We start from the raw sequence: 17023 nt of genomic DNA, 5'->3' as shown, positions 1-17023 counted from the left end.
CTCAACAACAGCAGAAAATGCTGCAGAGTTCCAGAAAGACAGATTTAATGCTGCAATCAAGAATAAGTCAGTTCCTCTGAAGATCCAGAAGCTTCAGCTGTCTGACTCTGCTGTGTACTACTGTGCTCTGCAGCCCACAGTGACAGGAAACAGCAAAACTCTGCACAAAAACCTCTGCAGGAAACACAACACAATACTCCACAACGTCCACTAGAGGGAGTCACACACTGCTCAACTTCAATGGGATGTGATGATCCAGTGTTGAATCTTTTCACTCATGAGACACAGCTGTGATGATGAGCTTCACAAATGAAGACCAGTCTCCTCCTACTGACTGCAGAAGTGTTTCATGAGAACTGTTTGTTTCCAGCTGTGAACATCAGACCAACAACTCACAGAACTCATTCATACTGAACGTTCACTGACAACTTTTCACCTCTGCAAAGATGGAAACACTCACTGCAATTTTGTTCTTCTCAACTCTCATAGGTTTGTATGTTTTTGACTAGAAAACCAGAAGTATAAAGATATTTTAAAGCAATAAAGATCCTGAATGAATAAGTTCACAATTTAACAATTAGAATTCCAGATGTGATGACTTCATCACTAATAACTGATCACTGAACTGTTCACAGCATCATTTGTTTTCACTGATCAACGTTGATGTGTGATGTTTTTCAAATGATGGATTTCTCACTTTGGAACAGAACTCTCAATAAAACATGTCGTTTCCCTCAGTAGGTTCCACCATGGAAGATGACATCACTGCCAGCAGAGCTGAAGAGTTTTCATCAGAGGGCCGGAGTGTTACTCTGTCCTGTAACTATTCAATTCAAGCCAATAATCTCCAGTGGTATCGACAACATCCTGGATCAGCTCCTCAGTTCCTTCTCCTGATCACTGATACAAAAGAGCCGTCAGTGGTGAAAGCAACACCTCCAAACCCTCGACTGACTGCTCGACTGAATGAGGAGAGAAATCGAGTCAATCTGCAGATCTCCTCTGCTGCAGTGTCTGACTCTGCTCTGTACTGTTCAACTTCAATGGGATGTGATGGTCGTGGCCAGTGGTGATAAAAACAACACAAAATGAAGCACTAAAGTTAAAACACACAGGGCCAGACTGGCTAAGAAAATGTCTTTGCACAAATGTGCTGCTGTTTTCATTGAGTTTGCAGTCGTAATCTGTGTTTATTCAGCATCTCAGTTACTAAGACAGCAACTCATTATGCAGTCAGGTCCTGGACTGAGCCTCAGACAACCCTCCAATTATGACAAAATATCCAACAAATGTCTCAGAGGATAAAATGATGAAGTGTTGATAGTTTATATCCAAAAGGTCTAAGGGCAGCAGTATTCTCAGTATTACCATGTGCAATTCGTGTAAAACTTGTTCATTTGTTGCAGTATATTTCTATGGCTAATTTTCCACACTTATTGGGGGAATGCATATTTTTTCTTTCTTTTATATCATTGCTTGTATAATATGTTAATATATATCATCAACTTTTATATTTGTATTTTGTTTTTGTTTTTTTTTATTTCTCGATGTCTTTTTTTCTTTCCAACTGTTATTACACGCTGCTGTAATACTCAAATTTCCCAGCTGGGGATTAATGAAGTTGATGGAGCCATCTTCCAGTCTCGGTCCACGAGGCAGACGCTCTCTCTGTGTTGAATAGTTGGCTTAAAACTTTCCTCTTTGATCAAGCTGACAGTTAGGGCTGGCTCAGGCTAGGCTTGGACCGTCCCCTATTTATGCTGCTATAGGCTTGGATCACAAAATAACCACATGCCCCAACCTGATTGTCTCCACCTGTTCCTTGTTACCTCGTGTACAGTACAGGCCAAAAGTTTGGACACACCTTCTCATTCAATGCATTTTCATGACTATTTACTTTGTAGATTCTCACTGAAGGCATCAAAACTATGAATGAACAGATGTGGAATTATGTGCTTAACAACAAAAGGTGAAATAACTGAAAACATATTTATATTCTAGTTTCGTCAAAATAGCCGCCCTTTGCTCTGATTACTGCTTCGCACACTCTTGACATTCTCTGATGAGCTTCAAGAGGTAGTCACCTGAAATGGTAAAAAACAAACAAACAAAACTTTCCTCTTTGATAAAGCTGACAGTGAGGGCTGGCTCAGGCTTGCCTTGGACCGTCCACTGTTAATGCTGCTATAGGCTTAGATCACAAGACAACCACATGAGTCACAAACTGCAGCAACAACAAGCGTGTCCAAGCCGTGTTCAGCACTTTCAGAGTCCTCTGGAAACACTTCTGCTGTCATTTTGTGGATCTGCAGCATGTTTTCTAAATGCTGCAAATGTGTTTCAAATCAATGATGTTTTCTTGATTTGAATGAGTTTTCTGAGGTTGCAGCACGTTGAGCTCTCTCAGCCACCGTACTTCTTCCCTGATGGAAATGATGTGATTTGGTGAATAACAGCACCACAGCACTGACAAACACACCATTTGTCAGAGTTGTGAGAGGAAGGAGGGAGGGATTCAGGGAGGAGCAAAACTGGGACTCAACAACAGAAGAGACACAAACTTTCACAGTGGTGTTTCATACAAAACACAGACAGATTCTCTTTATCTTTAAGATGCTGTCAGTCAACTTCAGTCTGTTTGTCACTTTGTTTCTGCTCACAATAAGAGGTAGGTGACATGATTAACATTAAAAGAGCTTCACTCATTCAAACCTTCACATCATAAAGTTACAGACTTATTTTTTCCTTTAGGTGTCAGCTGTGAAGACCTCAGTCCAGTCAACAATGAAGAGTCCAGTTTAGAAGACAGCACTGTTACTCTGTCCTACAAATACTCCAAACAAGCAACTGTTGGTGATTCTTTCTTCTGGTATCGACAATATCCAGGAAAACCACCAGAGTTCCTCATCTCTCACTTGGGAACACAACGTGCAACAAACTCCAGACTGACTGTGAAAGCGAGTGAGGATCAAACCCAAATGGATCTGCAGATCTCCTCTGCTGCAGTGACTGACTCTGCTCTGTACGACTGTGCTGTGAGGCCCACAGTGACAGGAAACAGCAAAACTCTGCACAAAAACCTCTGCAGCAAACACAACACAATACTCCACAATGTCCACTAGAGGGAGTCACACACCATGAAGCCTTTTCGGTCTGAGCCAGCGTCACTGCACTGATGACAAATCCAACAAGGAAAAAAGAAGCAATACAGATTAGAGACAGAGCTACTGTGAACAGAGGAACAATTTATTGGTTGAGCTGAACTGACAAAATAACATCAAGAGGTGACTGGCCCCGCCCACTGAGCTTCAACTCAACCAATCACATGATTTCTTACTCATTCTCCTGCAGTGGAAGAACATTGCTGCTCTGCTGTCTGTTGGACTTTGTCCACTCCAAAGACATGTTGCTTCACCTCTTTTTCCTCTTCTGTCACTTTATAGGTGAGTGTTACAACAGAACAGCAGCTGAAGTTTGCTTTCACCTGCTGCATTAACCACATACACACAACCTGTATTTCACAACGTTTCTCATTTCTTTGCTGGGACACAATGCACCTCACCTTTTCATCATCTTGGAACAATGAATGTTCATGGAACTGTAGCGTTTGTCTTTTACTGTCAGTGTCCATACAATCACACTGTACACTTGACATTTTCCACTGTCTTCTCCTCTCAGCCTCATGAACAATGTTCGTCTAATGGCTTCATTTTCTCCACTTTTTCCAGGACCAACAGCTGGAGACAAAATCTCTCCTGAACAAGATGAAGTCAGTGGAAGAGAAGGAGAATCTGTCACACTCACATGTCAATATGAAACAACTTACACCCATCCTGATCTTCACTGGTACAGACATCATTCTGACCTTCAGGCGCCTCAGTTTATACTCTGGAAAGGTGCAAGATCAAGGAGTGGTCAGAAATATATTCCTGATGATCGATATGACAGTCAAACATCAAGAGCATCAACTGAACTGACCATAAGAAAGCTAACCCTGGCAGACACAGCTCTCTACTACTGTGCTCTGGAAACACAGTGATACAAAGTGTAGAAGAGGCTGCACAAAAAGCTGAACACACATATCTGACGACTCTTCAAAGAGGAGGGAAGTGGGATTCAAACCACAGCTTCAAATCAGATGGATTCTGCTAATTCCTGTTTGATCAGAGTCACTGTGGTTACAGCTGCTCATCAAACACTGTGGGAGGATTCACATGAGCAGCAAACCAATGACAAACCAGCTGGATGATGCTTCAAACTCAAGAAACTGTGACAACAAAAAGCAAATGAAGACAGAAATAACTGGGGATCAAACACACTGAGACATCAACTCTGGATTTACTCACAATTTGTATTTTCAGGCATTAAAATCTGCAGTATACATCCAGCCCACAACGTCCACTAGAGGGAGTCACACACTGTTCAACTTCAATGGGATGTGATGGTCGTGTCGATTCTTGCCAGTGGTGATAAAAACAACACAAAATGAAGCACTAAAGTTAAAACACACAGGGCCAGACTGACTAAGAAAATGTCTTTGCACAAATGTGCTGCTGTTTTCATTGAGTTTGGAGTCGTAATCTGTGTTTATTCAGCATCTCAGTTACTCAGGCTGCAATTTCCAAACACCTTTGAAACTCTGTTGATATCAGTACTCTGGATGGCATTGCTGACTGGCCTCCAGCACCACTGTCAGGAAATTGGAAGTCATCTTTGATGAGGATATGTCCCTTAACTCCCACATCAAACAAATTTCAAGGACTGCCTTTTTTCACCTTGCATCCCAGAATGCAGCCTTTACTGGTGGTTCCAAAAGTCTCTAAAGCCATAAATAAATATATCACTTATGTATATGCTTTGCCATATGTACTTCATAGAGCTATAGCCACACCTGTCAGAGAGCTAACAGAGCTGTTTCCAGTCAGCCTCTTTACATATCCAAATGACAGGAGAATTATTCCCGTTGGATCTTTTGACATTCTGCGTCAGAAAACTGGCTCTGAGGTTCTGAATAAAGACTTGTGCCCACTGCTGGAGAAACTGATCGACTGTCAGTCAGAACATGTATTCATACCAGGCCCCATTCCAACCTCGGGGAAAGGAATGGACTCTTTCAGCAGACTCCCTGCTCTGGCTGAAAGCGGCATGCCTCATTCTGGGGTAAAGTTTATGGACAATCTCAACATCTTTTGGAACTGTAAAGACCACTTAAAGCCTGATGGGATACATCCAAACATCACAGCTCAAGTGATCTCTTGTTAATTTGAGATCCTTGGCTGACAAATCATTTTTTGGCCAATGACCTGATAATGTTTTTAGCAGAGACCTGACTAAAGTGCACTGATAGAGAATTGTCCTCCAGTCAGTTTATCAGTCAGTCAAGTGGGATTTATTCTCCATCTTATTATACATTCAGTTTCTATCCCTGTTTTCATGTTCATTCTGTGTTTCTACGTGAAGCACTTGGTGCATGTCATTTCTTTGTTGGTAAGCTCTTTGAGGCTGCATTGGGTGAAAGGTGCTGTGCAAATAAAAGTTTATTATTATTATTGTTATCATTGTCATGACCGGGCTTCCTTGAGACATAGAGTTGTGCATCGTCTGCATACCACTAAAAAGCGACACTGCAGTTGTGAATCATTTTGCCCCAGGGGTAACACACAAGGGGACCCAGAATCGACCCCTGGTGGACCCCACAAAAGAGAGGAGCATAAGAGGAGGAGGCCCCTCCAACCAGAACAGAGAAGGAGCTGTTGGACAGATAAGACATGAACCAATTCAAAGCCACATCACTGATGACAACATGGTCTTTCAGACGGCTGGTGGAGACGTTGTGGTTCACTATGTCAAAGGCTGCGCTGAGGTCAAGGACAGTTCAAATGGAGCACAGGTCTGTGCAGGCAGCAAGCAGGAAGTCGTCTCTGTGACCTCGACAAGAGCAGTCTCAGAGCTGAGTGGAGACAAAAAAAGAGAATTAATAAGAGAAATCACCTGAGGGGAGAAACTCTGATCTTAAATCTCAGGTAAAAATGGCAGCTCAGAGATGAGTCTAAAGAAGTAAAACAGATGGATGACTTTCTCTATAAGAGGGAAAACAATGGTGTGTTTAAAACTGGAGGAGGAAATACCAGCAGAGAATGAGCAGTTAATAATGGCTGAAACACAACTTGAAAACCAAGTGGGAATGCAGTCTGAAGGGCAGCAAGCAGCTGAGGCTGTTTGACTTTTCACAAAGTTGTTTCTCTACAGATTCACTCAGCTGAATTTTCTGAAGATTCCTCCGTCAGTCCGACCCTCTAGATGATGATGATGATGATGACGATGACGGTGATGACGACTGCAGCATCACTGTCATTTCTAAAGCTTCCATCAGCCTGAATGGAAACAGACCAAAGCAAGAGGAGGAGCTGAAGAGCTGCTGTGTTCTGTCTGTTGTTCATTCACTACAAGAGAAAGTAATGCAGCTCTTCTTCGTTTGGATGATGATCTTCATGTTTCAGACTGGTAAGTGAACTTTAACGAGATCGTCAGACATCATCAAAACCATTTCATGTTTCGTGAGTTCAAATGTTTTTCTACGACTAAACTGAATTTAAAGAAATACAAACGTCACAGTGAAATATATTTTTGTTCTTTTCAGGATCCTCAGAGGATTTACTGAAACCATTTAATGATGTAATGCTGGCTTTGGAAGGAGACAATGTGACTCTCTCCTGTAACTATTCAGGCTCTCCTGATTACTTCTACTGGTATCAACAGAGGTCCAGTTCATCTCCAAAGTTTCTCCTCTCAGGATATTCAGGGAAAACAGCGAGGTTGTCTTTTAAACAAGACACAACAACAAAGGAGTTTCATCTGCAGATCTCCTCTGCTGCAGTGTCTGACTCTGCTGTGTACTACTGTGCTGTGAGGCCCACAGTGACAGGAAACAGCAAAACTCTGCACAAAAACCTCTGCAGCAAACACAACACAATACTCCACAATGTCCACTAGAGGGAGTCACACACTGTTCAACTTCAATGGGATGTGATGGTCGTGTCGATTCTTGCCAGTGGTGATAAAAACAACACAAAATGAAGCACTAAAGTTAAAACACACAGGGCCAGACTGACTAAGAAAATGTCTTTGCACAAATGTGCTGCTGTTTTCATTGAGTTTGCAGTCGGAATCTGTGTTTATTCAGCACCTCAGTTACTAAGGCAGCAACTCATTATGCAGTCAGGTCCTGGACTGAGCCTCAGACAACCCTCCAATTATGACAAAATATCGGACAAATGTCTCAGAGGATAAAATGATGAAGTGTTGATAGTTTATATCCAAAAGGTCAAAGGTCAACTTCACTGCAGCACAACAACGTTCTGCAAAAAAACTTTTCTGACCATTACTCAACACCGTAACTCAGGAACAGAAGGGGAGATTGTGACCATATTTCACATTTGGTCAGATACTGAAATGGTGACACTAATCTTGGCTGTCCACCTTAAAACTGTGCTGATTGTATCGGTGATGGCTGTTGTGGTTCTAGAAAGGGAGCTGGATCTTCTGACCCTGTTTGATGAACCCAAACCATTAACCTGTCTCTCAGACACCATCCCAACTAGGCTGTTCAAAGACGTTTTTGTCTTCTTTGGCACTTCTTTACTTGATATGATCAACCTGTTGTTGTCAACAGGCTACGGACCACAGTCCTTTAAAGTAGCTTTAATTACAAATGACCTCCTAATTACATCAGACGAAGGACTTGTCTTGTTCCAGCTTCGTTCTGCATTCCACACCACTGACCATCACATCTTATTACAGAGACTGGGACACTCGATTCCAGTTTGTACATGTTAGCCATGATTCCTCTGTGCATGCTAACGTTAGTCACAGAGTTCCTCAAGGTTCTGTGCTTGGACTGATTCTATTCACCCAATATAAGCTTCCTTGAGGCAATATTATCAGGAAACACTCCAGAAACCTTCATTGCTATGCAGATGACACCCACATATATTTATCAATGAAGCCAGATGAAGCCAAGCACTGAACGAAACTTCAAGCTTGTCTTATGGACACAAAGACCTGGATGACTTGTTAACTTTGTGCTACTCTAGATGGCATTGCTGACTGGCCTCCAGGCCCACTGTAAGGAATCTGGGAGTTAAGTTTGATCAGAATATGTCCTTTAATTCCCACAGAAAACACATTTCAAGGACTGCCTTGTTTCACCTACACAACATTGTAAAAATCAGTGTTAGGGTTAGGGTCAGACAACATCGTATCTCAAAGAGCTCATAATACCCTATTACTCCAAAACAACACCATGTCCAAGAATGCAGGCTGACGAACTGTTCCTCAAAACTCCAAAAGCTGAACTGGAGCCAGAGCCTTCAGCTATCTAGCTCCTCTCCTGTGGAACCATCTTCCAGTCTCGGTCCACGAGGCAGACACTCTGTCTGTGTTGAAGAGTCGGCTTAAAACTTTCCTCTTTGATAAAGCTGACAGTGAGGGCTGGCTCAGGCTTGCCTTGGACCGTCCCCTGTTAATGCTGCTATAGGCTTTGATCACAAGACAACCACATGAGTCACAAACTGCAGCAACAACAAGCGTGTCCAAGCCGTGTTCAGCACTTTCAGAGTCCTCTGGAAACTCTTCTGCTGTCATTTTGTGGATCTGCAGCATGTTTTCTAAATGCTGCAAATGTGTTTCAAATCAATGATGTTTTCTTGATTTGAATGAGTTTTCTGAGGTTGCAGCACGTTGAGCTCTCTCAGCCACCGTACTTCTTCCCTGATGGAAATGATGTGATTTAGTGAATAACAGCACCACAGCACTGACAAACACACCATTTGTCAGAGTTGTGAGAGGAAGGAGGGAGGGATTCAGGGAGGAGCAAAACTGGGACTCAACAACAGAAGAGACACAAACTTTCACAGTGGTGTTTCATACAAAACACAGACAGATTCTCTTTATCTTTAAGATGCTGTCAGTCAACTTCAGTCTGTTTGTCACTTTGTTTCTGCTCACAATAAGAGGTAGGTGACATGATTAACATTAAAAGAGCTTCACTCATTCAAACCTTCACATCATAAAGTTACAGACTTATTTTTTCCTTTAGGTGTCAGCTGTGAAGACCTCAGTCCAGTCAACAATGAAGAGTCCAGTTTAGAAGACAGCACTGTTACTCTGTCCTACAAATACTCCAAACAAGCAGCTGTTGGTGATTATTTCTTCTGGTATCGACAATATCCAGGAAAACCACCAGAGTTCCTCATCTCTCACTCGGCAACAGGAAAAGTAACATCTAATCCAGTCTCCAGACTGACTGTGAAAGTGAGTGAGGATCAAACCCAAATGGATCTGCAGATCTCCTCTGCTGCAGTGACTGACTCTGCTCTGTACTACTGTGCTCTGCAGCCCACAGTGACAGGAAACAGCAAAACTCTGCACAAAAACCTCTGCAGCAAACACAACACAACACAATACTCCACAACGTCCACTAGAGGGAGTCACACACCATGAAGCCTTTTCGGTCTGAGCCAGCGTCACTGCACTGATGACAAATCCAACAAAGAAAAAAGAAGCAATACAGATTAGAGACAGAGCTACTGTGAACAGAGGAACAATTTATTGGTTGAGCTGAACTGACAAAATAACATCAAGAGGTGACTGGCCCCGCCCACTGAGCTTCAACTCAACCAATCACATGATTTCTTACTCATTCTCCTGCAGTGGAAGAACATTGCTGCTCTGCTGTCTGTTGGACTTTGACGACTCCAAAGACATGTTGCTTCACCTCTTTTTCCTCTTCTGTCACTTTATAGGTGAGTGTTACAACAGAACAGCAGCTGAAGTTTGCTTTCACCTGCTGCATTAACCACATACACACAACCTGTATTTCACAACGTTTCTCATTTCTTTGCTGGGACACAATGCACCTCACCTTTTCATCATCTTGGAACAATGAATGTTCATGGAACTGTAGCGTTTGTCTTTTACTGTCAGTGTCCATACAATCACACTGTACACTTGACATTTTCCACTGTCTTCTCCTCTCAGCCTCATGAACAATGTTCGTCTAATGGCTTCATTTTCTCCACTTTTTCCAGGACCAACAGCTGGAGACAAAATCTCTCCTGAACGAGATGAAGTCAGTGGAAGAGAAGGAGAATCTGTCACACTCACATGTCGATATGAGACAACTTACAGGTATATTGACCTTTACTGGTACAGACATCATTCTGACCTTCAGGCGCCTCAGTTTATACTCTGGAAAGGTGCAAGATCAAGGAGTGGTCAGAAATATATTCCTGATGATCGATATGACAGTCAAACATCAAGAGCATCAACTGAACTGACCATAAGAAAGCTAACCCTGGCAGACACAGCTCTCTACTACTGTGCTCTGGAAACACAGTGATACAAAGTGTAGAAGAGGCTGCACAAAAAGCTGAACACACATATCTGACGACTCTTCAAAGAGGAGGGAAGTGGGATTCAAACCACAGCTTCAAATCAGATGGATTCTGCTAATTCCTGTTTGATCAGAGTCACTGTGGTTACAGCTGCTCATCAAACACTGTGGGAGGATTCACATGAGCAGCAAATCAATGACAAACCAGCTGGATGATGCTTCAAACTCAAGAAACTGTGACAACAAAAAGCAAATGAAGACAGAAATAACTGGGGATCAAACACACTGAGACATCAAGTCTGGATTTACTCACAATTTGTATTTTCAGGCATTAAACATCCAGCCCACAACGTCCACTAGAGGGAGTCACACACTGCTCAACTTCAATGGGATGTGATGGTCGTGTCGATTCTTGCCAGTGGTGATAAAAACAACACAAAATAAAGCACTAAAGTTAAAACACACAGGGCCAGACTGACTAAGAAAATGTCTTTGCACAAATGTGCTGCTGTTTTCATTGAGTTTGCAGTCGTAATCTGTGTTTATTCAGCACCTCAGTTACTAAGACAGCAACTCATTATGCAGTCAGGTCCTGGACTGAGCCTCGGACAACCCTCCAATTATGACAAAATTTCCAACAAATGTCTCAGAGGATAAAATGATGAAGTGTTGATAGTTTATACCAAAAAGGTCAAAGGTCAACTTCACTGTGACATCATTATGTTCCACAAAAACACTTTTCTGGACATGACTCAACACCGTAACTCAGGAACAGAAGGTGTGAGAGACCATATTTTCACATTTGGTCAGACATTAAAATGGTGATACTAATCTTGGCTGTCCACCTTAAAACTGTGCTGATCGTACTAGGAACAGAGATCATATTTCTCTCATATCAGCCTCTCTGCACTGGCTCCCTGAAAAATCCACAATAGAATTTAAAATCAAAATTCAAAAAGCTTGAAATGGTCAAACACCATCTGATCTGAAAGACCTCATGGCACCCTCCTACCCCACTACAACACCGTGTCCCTGAATGCAGGCTGACTTCCAAAATTCCAAAAGTGTTCCAAAAGTGTTCAAAAACAGTACGAGAGTCAGAGCCTTCAGCTGTCAAGCTCCTCTCCTGTGGAACCATCTTCCAGTCTTGGTCCATGAGGAAGACACCCTCTCTGTGTTGAAGAGTCGGCTAAAAACTTTCCTATTTGACAAAGTAATAGTTAGGGCTGGCTCAGGCTTGCCTTGGACCAGCCTCTAGTTGTGCTGCTTTAGGCTTTGACTGCTGGGGGGCGTTCTATGATGCACTGAGCTCCTCTCTCCTCCTCTCTCTCTATCTCAATCAGTCCACATTCATGACCCATCAATACATGTATCAAACTTAGCTTCTTCCCTGGAGTCTTTGTGCATTCTCATCTCACAGGTTAACATGGATCGTAGCTGAATGTGTGTTATGCATCGTGCTTGAGCCGACTATCGTTGTCCTGCTTGACTGCAACTGTTATTATTATTACTCATTTTGCAAGTATAATGACATATATATTATTGTTATTATGTAAATATAAATGTCTTTATATTATATTTAGATATTTTTATATTATATCATTATATTTCTATTATATTTTTTAACTTGAACACACAAACTTGTTTTTTGAATCTGCGTGGTCTTTCGAGGTCAGTGAACGCTGCAGATCACACTGAGCACAACAAAATAACAGAAAAACAGTGAACAGATGACACATAGAACAACGTCAGTAACTTCATGAGTCACAAACTGCAGCAACAACAAGCATGTCCAAGCCGTGTTCATTGTTAAAAAGAAAAAAAAAAAAAAACAGGGTTAGGGTCAGACTGGATCTTCCAGTCTCGGTCCACGAGGCAGACACTCTCTCTGTGTTGAAGAGTCGGCTTAAAACTTTCCTTTTTCTGAGGTTGCAGCACGTTGAGCTCTCTCAGCCACCGTACTTCTTCCCTGATGGAAATGATGTGATTTAGTGAATAACAGCACCACAGCACTGACAAACACACCATTTGTCAGAGTTGTGAGAGGAAGGAGGGAGGGATTCAGGGAGGAGCAAAACTGGGACTCAACAACAGAAGAGACACAAACTTTCACAGTGGTGTTTCATACAAAACACAGACAGATTCTCTTTATCTTTAAGATGCTGTCAGTCAACTTCAGTCTGTTTGTCACTTTGTTTCTGCTCACAATAAGAGGTAGGTGACATGATTAACATTAAAAGAGCTTCACTGATTCAAACCTTCACATCATAAAGTTACAGACTTATTTTTTCCTTTAGGTGTCAGCTGTGAAGACCTCAGTCCAGTCAACAATGAAGAGTCCAGTTTAGAAGACAGCACTGTTACTCTGTCCTACAAATACTCCAAACAAGCAGCTGTTGGTGATTCTTTCTTCTGGTATCGACAATATCCAGGAAAACCACCAGAGTTCCTCATCTCTCACTACGGAACAGGAACAGTAATATCTAATCCAGTCTCCAGACTGACTGTGAAAGTGAGTGAGGATCAAACCCAAATGGATCTGCAGATCTCCTCTGCTGCAGTGACTGACTCTGCTCTGTACTACTGTGCTGTGAGGCCCACAGTGACAGCAAACCCACAGTCTCTGTACAAAAACACAAGCTGACACACTGACGAGCTGCTGGAAGCCTTTTTTCCACACTGTTCCACTCAACTTTTTACCTCCACTAGAGGGCCACATTATCAAGCAGGCGCTGCACTACTTCTGCACTGTGTTCAACCATCTGTCAATAATAACTGCTGCTGTGAAGAGAACCATTCTCACTCTGAATGCTGAACATCAGCTACTTTCTCCTCTTCATTTCAGCCTCGTTGTACACATGGAACATTGGCTGTGGATTATTCTTGCTGCTCTTTGCTTTGGTGAGAAATAAAACACATCATGTTTCCTTTGAAAACTCTTCAACATATTTCTGAGCTGCACATTCACACATTTTAATGTTCATTGTAGAAAAAGCAGAACAGATTGTTTCTGTCAGCACTTGTTACCTTGTAGAAATCACTGAAATGGTTCAATCTGATCACGGTCAGTGAACGTCACAACTATTCTACATGTCTGTGTGTCTGACTCTGACCAGGTAACTTTAATCAATCATCTTCATTGATTCATGTCTTCCTCTGCATGTTCTCTTCTTCCTCAGAGTGTAAAGGAGAAGACAGAGTGATCCAGCCAACAGCAGATGTCATTGCTACTGAAGGAGACACAGTTACACTGGACTGTACATTTGAGACCAGTTCTACAATTCCCTATCTGTTCTGGTACAAACAAGAAGAAAATGGTTTCCCAAAGTACATGCTGAGACGTTTCTCAACAACAGCAGAAAATGCTGCAGAGTTCCAGAAAGACAGATTTAATGCTGCAATCAAGAATAAGTCAGTTCCTCTGAAGATCCAGAAGCTTCAGCTGTCTGACTCTGCTGTGTACTACTGTGCTCTGCAGCCCACAGTGACAGGAAACAGCAAAACTCTGCACAAAAACCTCTGCAGCAAACACAACACAATACTCCACAACGTCCACTAGAGGGAGTCACACACTGCTCAATTTCAACGGGATGTGATGATACAGCCTGGAATCACTGTCCTCTCAGACATGATTATGATGGATAGCTGAGTTGAGTTCAACAAATAAATCTGACCTTGAGCATTATCCTGCTTGTACCATGGTCACCTGCCCCCCCAAACAGAATCTATTTAGAATTTCTTGAGTTGAGTTTCACAAGCCATAAATCAGTTTCCTTGGTAACACCTGATGCCTGGAACAATCTTAACAATCCCATGTAGTCTCACAGCTGCAGACACCGCATCCCCAGGCCCTCCTCCTCATTTCTGGAGATTTCAACCACACTTCCCTGTCTTCAACTCTCCCCACCTTCACCCAGTATGTCAAATGCCACACCAGAGACAACAAAACACTGGACTAACTTCTGCAAACACAAAGGATGCTTTCAGCTCCTTTCCCTTCCCATCAACCTCTGCATATCTGACTTCAGATATAACATAGACAGCTGCCACATCCAAAAGTTCTCCAATGATACAGACATCAACGCAAGCAAGACAAGGGAGATAGTGATAGATGTCTGCAGGAAGGGGTCACAGATCCCACCAGTGAGCATCCAGGTTTGGACATTGACATCGTGGGAGAGTACAAACACCTGGGTGTCCACCTCAACAATAAACTGGACTGGACTACCAATACAGATGCCCTGTACAGGACGGGCCAAAGTCATCTGCATCTGCTAAGAAAGGTCCTTTGGAGTTTGTAGGACACTGTTGAAACATTTTATGACTCTGTGGTTGCATCTGCAGTCTTTTACGCAGTGGTCTGCTGGGGCTGTGGAAGCTCTGATAGGTACAGAAAGAGACTTAACAAACTGGTCAGGAGAGCTGGATCTGTCCTGGACTGCCCTCTGGACACCAGTAGATAGATAGATAGATAGAAAGATAGATAGATAGATAGATATACTTTATTTATCCCAAGCTGGGAAATTGCAGTGCAGCAGCAGCATTACACACAGTGAAATAAGTGAAAATAAGACTATAAAGAACAAACTATACATAATAAAAATATAAAAGTAGCGAGCAGTAAAACGATTATATACATAACAATAATAATAAAATAGCCAAATAGTAAACAGTAGTAAAAGTATTGCACGAAAGAAATATAAAATGCAAATGAATATCAAATAAGAATATCAAAAGCGAATGGCAGTGAAAATAAAGTGTACCGTGACTGTAAGAACAAACTATATATCATAAAATATCGAAATAACAAGCAGTAAAAAATTATATACATAATAATAAAATATCAAAAGCAAACAGTAGTGGTAAGAAGTATTGTATTATTATTATTATCTTCAGCTGTTATTCTACAGTGTAATGGCATGTGGCAGGACAGATTTCCTGTATCTGTCCCTTCGACAGCGGAGCTGCAGCAGCCTGTGGGAGAAGCTGCTCCGCTGTCTGTCCACTGTGTGATGGAGAGGGTGCTGATCATTGTCCATGATGGATAGCAGTTTATTCAGCGTCCTCCTCTCCACCACAGTCTCAAAAGACTCAAGTCTGAGTCCGAGTACAGAGCCGGCCTTCTTGATGATCTTATCAAGTCTGTTGGTGTCGCTGGCTCTGATGCTGCTGCCCCAACATACAACAGCAGAGAAGATGGCGCTGGCAACAACAGACTGGTAGAAGATCTCCAACATTTTGCTGCACAAGTGGAAGGATCTCAGTTTCCTCAGGAAGTAGAGTCTGCTCATCCCCTTCTTGTACACAGTCTCTGTGTTGGATTTCCAGTCCAGTCTGTTGTCGATCACCACTCCAAGGTATTTGTAGTCCTCCACCTCCTCCACCACCTCCCCTTTGATCCGTAGTGGCTGTGAAGGCGTCTTCTTCCTCCTGAAGTCGATCACCATCTCTCTGGTCTTGCTGATGTTCAGCCTCAGGTGGTTCTGTTCGGACCACTCGACAAAGTTGTCTATCAGTGTCCTGTACTCCCCCTCCTCTCCCTCTCTTATACACCCGACAACAGCTGAGTCATCAGAGAACTTCTGCAGGTGACATGACTCAGAGTTGTATTTAAAGTCAGTGGTGTATAAGGTGAAGAGGAAGGGAGAAAGCACAGTCCCCTGCGGAGCTCCTGTATCACTGACCACCACATCAGACAGCCCGCTGCCCAGACGGACAAACTGTGGCCGGTAGGTGAGAGGAGGATGTTAGCCAAGCTGACATCCATCATTGACAACCCCTCCCACCCCCTGCATGACACAGTGGTGGCCCTTAGCAGCTCCTTCAGTACAGACTGCTGCATCCACCCTGTAAGAAGGAACACTACTGCAGGTCGTTCATTCCAACAGCCATTAGGTTATTTAACTCAGGCATTGTATAATGTAGCACTGTGTTCACACATATACTGTTTTTCTTTGCACTACTGTAAACATCCTTTTACCTCATACATGCTCCAACCTGTGCAATATTATATTCCTTCTTCCTTAAATATTACACTAGGCATACATTGTTTTATTTCCCCTGTGACACATATATATATATTTGTAACTGAATTTGTCCATAACAACCACGTGCAAGTGTTGTTTCAATCCTTGTGCAATTTTTCAGTATTTATCGAGGTCTTTCCATTTGCCAATATAATTTATATAGTCTTTTGTATAAAATGTACATATAGTCAACTTCTTATTTTGTATTTTTTCTTTTCCATTGCCATTGCTGTTGCTCGTTTTATTGATGCTGCCTGTAACACCAAATATATAAATAAATAATAAAGTTGATCTAATGACTCGGCAGCAGGAGATATTTGTAGTCCACTCAGCTCACAGAACCTTTGGCTCAGCTGCTAGCTTAAAAGCTAACGTTATGCTGTCAAGATCCAAAGTCAATAACATTGCGTACGGTTGACAAACAGTAAATATAATTTGACAGTATGTTTAAGAACAAGACTAGCCGGCTATCCGGCCTCGTCATGGTCCCCAAATCAATATCCAGACGCTCAGGAACAGCTGATGGGCCACGTGTCCGCTACAGTCTGAAGCAGCCAGTTGAACAGCAAATGAGATGTGAGATGATCGTTGATGTGATACAAAG

At 42.4% G+C, this 17023-nt stretch overlaps 2 protein-coding genes and 2 gene segments (V, D, J or C); all 4 read left to right on the top strand.

The window, feature by feature from the left end:
• The first annotated feature begins 211 nt into the window (after nucleotides 1-211).
• LOC121615601 lies at nucleotides 212-3372 on the top strand. The gene is made up of 5 exons (XM_041949986.1): nucleotides 212-489; nucleotides 739-1069; nucleotides 1199-1232; nucleotides 2638-2668; nucleotides 2752-3372. Exons 1-5 carry the CDS (start codon nucleotides 447-449, stop codon nucleotides 3120-3122), a joined length of 810 nt encoding a protein of 269 aa, XP_041805920.1. The 5' UTR covers nucleotides 212-446; the 3' UTR covers nucleotides 3123-3372.
• Nucleotides 3373-5803: 2431 nt separating this feature from the next.
• On the top strand, nucleotides 5804-9750 carry LOC121615600. Its single transcript, XM_041949985.1, has 6 exons — nucleotides 5804-5890; nucleotides 6288-6504; nucleotides 6641-6915; nucleotides 8984-9014; nucleotides 9098-9387; nucleotides 9712-9750. The coding sequence occupies exons 1-6, from the start codon at nucleotides 5804-5806 to the stop codon at nucleotides 9748-9750; spliced, it is 939 nt and encodes a 312-aa protein (XP_041805919.1).
• A 66-nt stretch (nucleotides 9751-9816) lies between these two features.
• LOC121614635 lies at nucleotides 9817-13053 on the top strand. The segment is given in 2 exon segments: nucleotides 9817-10188; nucleotides 12691-13053. Coding segments are annotated over 2 exon segments (411 nt in total).
• Nucleotides 13054-13080: 27 nt separating this feature from the next.
• Nucleotides 13081-14027, top strand: LOC121614634. The segment is given in 2 exon segments: nucleotides 13081-13294; nucleotides 13573-14027. Coding segments are annotated over 2 exon segments (423 nt in total).
• The last annotated feature ends 2996 nt before the right edge of the window (nucleotides 14028-17023 follow it).

The sequence above is a fragment of the Chelmon rostratus genome, chromosome 12, assembly GCF_017976325.1.
Source record: "Chelmon rostratus isolate fCheRos1 chromosome 12, fCheRos1.pri, whole genome shotgun sequence".
NCBI lineage: Eukaryota > Metazoa > Chordata > Actinopteri > Chaetodontiformes > Chaetodontidae > Chelmon > Chelmon rostratus.
Note: the sequence above shows the minus strand (reverse complement) of the source record. Positions and strands in the feature narration are given on the sequence as shown.